This window comes from Macrobrachium nipponense, chromosome 1, assembly GCF_015104395.2.
Source record: "Macrobrachium nipponense isolate FS-2020 chromosome 1, ASM1510439v2, whole genome shotgun sequence".
Lineage (NCBI taxonomy): Eukaryota > Metazoa > Arthropoda > Malacostraca > Decapoda > Palaemonidae > Macrobrachium > Macrobrachium nipponense.
The window spans coordinates 198,547,133-198,553,132 of NC_087200.1; the positions used below are offsets into that span (position 1 = coordinate 198,547,133).

Genomic DNA, 6,000 nt, shown 5'->3' on the forward strand with positions numbered 1-6,000 from the left:
GATTCCGGAGTAAGTCTGGATGTCGTTTTGTTTATCCTGGAACCCCAAGATGTTCCAGAAAGTGAACTACCTTTTTGGTAGCTTTGAGACATTCCTCGACTGTTGGTGCCCAGATCAGCCAATCGTCGAGGTATGCTGCTACCATGATTCCCTGAGCTCTCAATTGTTGAACAACCACTTCTGCTATTTTTGTGAATACCCTGGGGGCTACATTCAGACCGAAGGGCATCACTTTGAATGAGAATGTTTGATTTCCTAGCCTGAATCCTAGGAATGGGCGGAAGTGCCTGGCTATAGGGATATGATAGTATGCGTCTGTAAGATCGATGGAGCATGTGACGGCTCCACGCGGAAGTAAGGTCCTTACTTGCGAGAGGGTAAGCTCTTGAGCTTGGTCGCAACGAATGAAAGAGAGTTTAGCTTTGACAAGTCTAAGATTACCCTTCTTTTTGTTGAGCCTTCTTTGGCACGCTGAATAAGCGACCTTGAAATTTTAGATGCTTGACTCTCGCAATAGCTCCTTTCTGAAGGAGTTCTTCCGTCGTAATCATGTCAATTCCTTTGACGGTATCTGGTGGAATGATTTGATTGGAGGAGGAAGGATCTTTGATCCAACTCCAGCCCAATCCGTTTTGACACTATGCTCTGTGCCCAATTGCTGAACCCCCCCCCCACCTGTGGCGGAAGAGGAAACAGCCTCCCTCCTACCTGGGAGCCTCATTGTTGATGGGCGGGTTGGCCACCACGCCCTCCTCTGAACTGTTCTGCTCCTCGTACCCCTTCCTGCGTCCACGCTGACGAAAGTAACCTCTCGCCCTACCTCTCGGCTGATTGTAGCCTTGAGCCTCATATGCAGGGTTTGAAGGCCGGCGAGATAGCGTAGGAAAGTGGATGGCTGAGATTGAGGGGGCACAGGAGGATAGGCTGATTCTGCTTTGAACTGGCAGGTTGTCCTTGTTGGGTAAAACCGGGACCGCCTGCACAAATTGCTGCTGTTGCTGGAGTTTTTATATGGCTGGAACCTCTTACCAGCCTTCTTCGGTTTCTTACCAGCAGTGGGGGGAACGGATTCCTGTTTCCTCTTCGAGGAAAGGACCCCACCTAGCTCTAAGGCTCTGGTTGAGCCTAGCAGCTTCGATGGTGTACTTCGTTAACCGCGGACTCTGGAAGAGATCCGCTCCCCACATGCTAGAGGCCAAGAGTCTATTCGGCTCATGCCTAATGGTACACTCTTGTAGAACATGCTTTCGGCAGTTCCTCTAGCCTGGAAGAAGTCAAAAGCGTCTGTTAGAACCGTCTGGAACTGAGATTTCGCCAGAATCTTGAACAGCGGTTCCGTAGCATAGAGAGGGCAGCCATTTTCCGTAATTATAAGGGAATTGAGGGACCTGCCAAACCTGGTTCGCGCATCAAACTCTGCCTGGATTAGGGAATCCGGCAGCCTTGGTAGTTTCTCGCCGAACTGGTCCATGGCGCAGTCCGGTTTGAGCTTACCAAGCGTGAACGTAGCTGGCAAGTTCTCCCACAATTCTCCGAAGGCCGGGAAGAGCGGAGAAGTAGACTCCGCCTCCCTCAACTGTGGGATGGGCTCATCCTTGAGGACTGCCTGAAGGGACTTCTCCACTAATTTCGTGGCGAACGGAAGAGAGACCTCCTCTTCCGTCGCGAAAAATAGTGAAGGGACTCTTGTAGGCCTGGAGTTTGGTGTTCGTACACTCCCAGTCCTCAAGGCAGTGCCCACCCATTCCCGCTGAGCATGTTCTCTACTATATAGGACCGGACTCTCTTAGAGATCTTGTCTTCCCTCGTCAGAGCCGTTGGCGTCAGCCTAGCATAACCGATGAAAGGCTGCGTTCAGACCCGGAGGGTAAAACTCGAAGTCCTCAATCCTTCGAGTTCCACACTCCGAGATAGAGATCATTCCATCCTTGAACGGAGCGTAGGCAGCTACTCTCCATGGGTTCTCCATAGAGAAAGCTCAAAGAGTCATATGGCGGGAGTTGAAGAATCCCAGTGCTTGACGCTGGGGAGACAGGGGGAGGAACCTGAGATAGCCCAGCTACTCGGTCCTCATTTTCTCTCATCCTGTTAGAGAGATCTTGAATTGATTGGCCAGACTGAGACAGAGTGTTTGACAACTGTGCAAACATCTGCTCGAACCGTGACCCCAGGGCGGAGATTTGCGAGCCCACCAGCTCGCCCACCTGTTGCATCACCCCTGCTGAGAAAGCAGAGGGATCAAAGGTGCTAGGACCTGCTACCCCTACCGGCGTAGCCGGAGTGGAAGCGGTGGAGGCGGGAGAAGGCAGTGGCTCGGCGGGAGCGCGAGCCTTCTCCTTCGAAGCCTTGCTTCTGGAGCTCTTTGGGTGAGAAGAGCTCGGCTTTGCTTTCACCGCATCGGCGTAGGAAGTCGACGACTTCCTAGCCGAAGAAGACGAAGACGACTTCCTAGAAGTTGTCTTGGCCAGAGTCTTCGGTTCTCTCTGTCCCTTCACCTTTGGGGGTACAGAGAGAGCGGGAGAGCGGGTAGGGATCTCAGATCCCACAAAGCCTTGGAATGAAGCACTAGAAGAGGGGACAGGAGAAGATCCAGAAGCACCCAAGGAAAGACCTTGGGCGCCCGACACACCTACCTCAACCAACAAATCCTCCACCCCCCCCTACCGCCATAGGTTCGATGTTAAAGGTCCAGGGCAGCGACGTCCGGGACCGACTCCTGGGAGGCTACGACCCCAAAGGATTGCTGGAGGTCTTGCTGGATGGAGGCTATCAGCGGGGCAGCGGACAAGATCTGGACGGCCAGCTTCTTATCCAGAATGTAGGGCTGGCCTTTGGCGGCGTTCTTCCCGAAGCCGCCCACCCACGCTTTCAGGGTGGCGAGGGCGACTTCCCTCACACCGGTAGCCTGAAAGAAAGGCAAGATTAGCTTCCAATGGTGGAACGGGGTTAACAAACTTACGACTAAAAGTTGTTAGTAAAATGATAAGTAAGCCTATAACGGACTTACCCCATCTCCCAGCTGACCGACCAGGTCGTAGCAGATGGCGCAGGCTTCAGGGTGCCAGACGATCATCTCGTTGTAAGACGTGGCACAGGGGGCGTGAGACCTACACTCATCATGTCCACAGGGGTCGAACAGCGTCGCGTTACACGCTGGGACCTGGCAGTTGGTAGCCTGTAAGTGGAAAGATACATGAGTACCAGGTAAACACTTACAGTCTAACAGATGCTCCGCTTGTGCCGGAGCGATAAAGTTAGATTAAACCAGAGCCCCGCCAAAATACGTGTGGTAACCAGGTTGGTTGTGATCTCTAGGCTATAGCTCCGCTGATGGCGGAGACACAAAAGAGAAACCAACCAGGAGTGGTGGTAAAGGAAACCACGACGGAAAATGGCGGGGATGGAAATAAATTCAATCATATAATACAAGTTCATTGTAAAATTAGGGTATATCCTTAAACATAGAGTGATAATAAAAACCTTAAACTTCCTCCGCCCGTCTACTAGAAGAGTGCGCGGGTAAGAGACAAGCTCTCTTCCGGTAGCTGGGGAGCAGATGAAACGGATCATAGTAGGCAAGCAACCGACCACTAGAGGTGCCCACCCCGCCCGCTAGCGGAGCCAGTAACCCATAACCAAAGGTGCCCCGGCTGCGACGGAAGGCTCCTTTTTCGTATAGCGAGGCAGGTGGCTGAGCAACTGGGGAGGGGGAAGGTCTCGGAGAAACACGGCTGGGGGAGCGAGAGAGAGGGGGGAGGGTAGGGATGGCCTACTCCTCCCCGCCTCACCAACTACCGCATGGAGACTCGGTACCTCATGAGTGGTCGCCCTATACCCCCCGCTGGGAGGAACCCCTGGCCGCCTCAGAGAAGTGGTGAGAGAAGGCAACTGAGGTTGTCATGACAACCAAGGGGTCCCCGCCCCCATCTCCTCCCTATACCATAAGGGGAGGGTGGGCGGGGGTAGGGTAAGGTGCGATGGGACACGTGACCGCTAGTGGCCTAGGCCGCGAGCAACACAACCGGGAGAGGGCCACGTGAACCAGGCTGTACCAATACAAGGAACAAGCACCTAGGCTAGCCTAACACCCTAAATGTAATAAATAATACATCGAAAAGATGGAAAAGACACTTTAGTAAAAGAGAAAGAAGCCCAGGAGGAGGCAGACTGTTCCAAGAAACAGAGGCCTACTCGGAGCCAGCGAGAGCCGATGAAGAGCAAGAGCCGGGATGCTGGGCCGGAATAACAAAATAGCCCTAAATACCAAACTAAGAGAAATGGTAGGAGGGCTGAACTAGCTAAAAGTTCGATGTAAAACAATGAACGTAATAAAGTAAGCCCATAAGTATAAGAAGTCCCAGTATGGAGGACCGGGAATTCTTATGAGGCAGCATGGCGCAGCCACGAGACAACCGGGAACCGTATATGACCTATTAAGAGGAAAATACTGGTACCCGGAAGATAAAAATGTGGTAAAATATTACTTATGAGTTACTTAACTTAGCCGTGGCAATAGCTGAGCGTTCCATGGTAGAATACAGTGGTAAATCCAGAAATAGCACAGCACAAGAAAAATGGCGACTTGTCGCTAGCGCTAAAAATTAAGGATGTCCGCTAGGGCGCTGCTGTCCGTGGCGTCCTCTAGTAGTAGTAGTAGAGGCTGCATCGCCCGTTGATATCAGCTCTCTCTGGGGGGATTCTGATGGGAAGTTCTAATTGGTGTTTGTCTCGTGGTAGTGTTCCACACACTCGCCCCCGATTATACATACCGACACGTTCTTTTTAAGAGTGAGCGAGTCAGTTTTACTGACATTTTCTTAATTTTGTTTTCTCTGGTATTTTAGGTTAATTTTACCTAGAAAGAATGATATTAAGGATCCTTTCATAGGCCGACACGAGCTGAGCCCAGAAATATAATTAAAGTGCCCACCCACCTCCCCTCAGGAGACAGTGGCACTGATAAAATATGAATAGAAAATGGGAATGGTTCCTGATATCCGTCTCTCAGCGGCGGGAATGGGTACTACCACCTGGCCGCCACTGCGTGTGGCGCGAGGTTTTGAAATTCTGTCGGACTTCAGAAAATACAGCTATATATATATCTGCCAGGTAAGTATGAACAAACTTAATTGTATTATAACAATAACATGTTCACAAATGTCATGGTTATTTTATTTTCTAATTCAATTACTGGATTTATTGTCTCATAGAGCCTCACTATAGACAGCAATTTCATGCTGATAGATTGCAGAAGCAAACTCCATGTGCTATAATAGATTTATGGTAATCAAGCTCTGTAATAGAATATCATCTTCATCAACTTAAGAAAAAATTATGATAGTCCATTGGCTGTTTGGTTTAGGCTGTAGTATGAACTACTTTCATTATGCATCTGCAGATACTCTGTATATTCATACATGCAAATGCAGTACATTAGGTATAGGGTACTTTCAATCGTTGTACTATTTTGGTCAGTAAACTTCAGATCTAATTCTTATTGAAAACATTTGTTCTTGAATACTGAATAAAATAACACAAAGTGTGCTAATATGTTTTATGTAACATTTATTTTTTAATCTTCCAGGATTGTTCAGAAATTGATAAAGACCTATTTACATGTCTAGAAGGCATAGAAGGTGGTCAGCAGACTCCACAAGATTTTGATTACAATTGTAATTACATGGGACCCTATTCTCCTGAATGGCATAGCCTTTTGTGCTACATCACTAACAATAACCCATACCTGGGGCTGTTTTTTAAAAATGAAAATGTTATTCAAGAATTTCAAAAGTATATGAATAGGGTTTATGCTCCAAAATATAGCTTTGAAACATCTGTTCTGCAAGTAGAAGACAGTCCATTTCACTTTCATTACAAGGCACAAGCTAGCGTTGAAACACTTCTTCAGTCTGAGAGTGAAATATTTAGAAGCCCTTATTTTTACCTCAACCAGTGCTGCACGGAATCTGTGTTAATACCATTCCCGTTCATTTTCTCAAG

The 6,000-nt window shown here is 48.9% G+C and overlaps 1 protein-coding gene across 1 annotated transcript in view; it reads left to right on the top strand.

Annotated features, from left to right (window-relative positions):
• LOC135220334 (uncharacterized) overlaps window positions 1-6,000 on the top strand; it is a gene marked incomplete at its 3' end in the record, with an annotated part of 79,214 nt that extends 73,214 nt beyond the window's left edge. Inside the window, 1 exon segment of the mRNA XM_064257565.1 lies at window positions 5,585-6,000. Coding sequence (XP_064113635.1) covers window positions 5,585-6,000 — 416 coding nt within the window.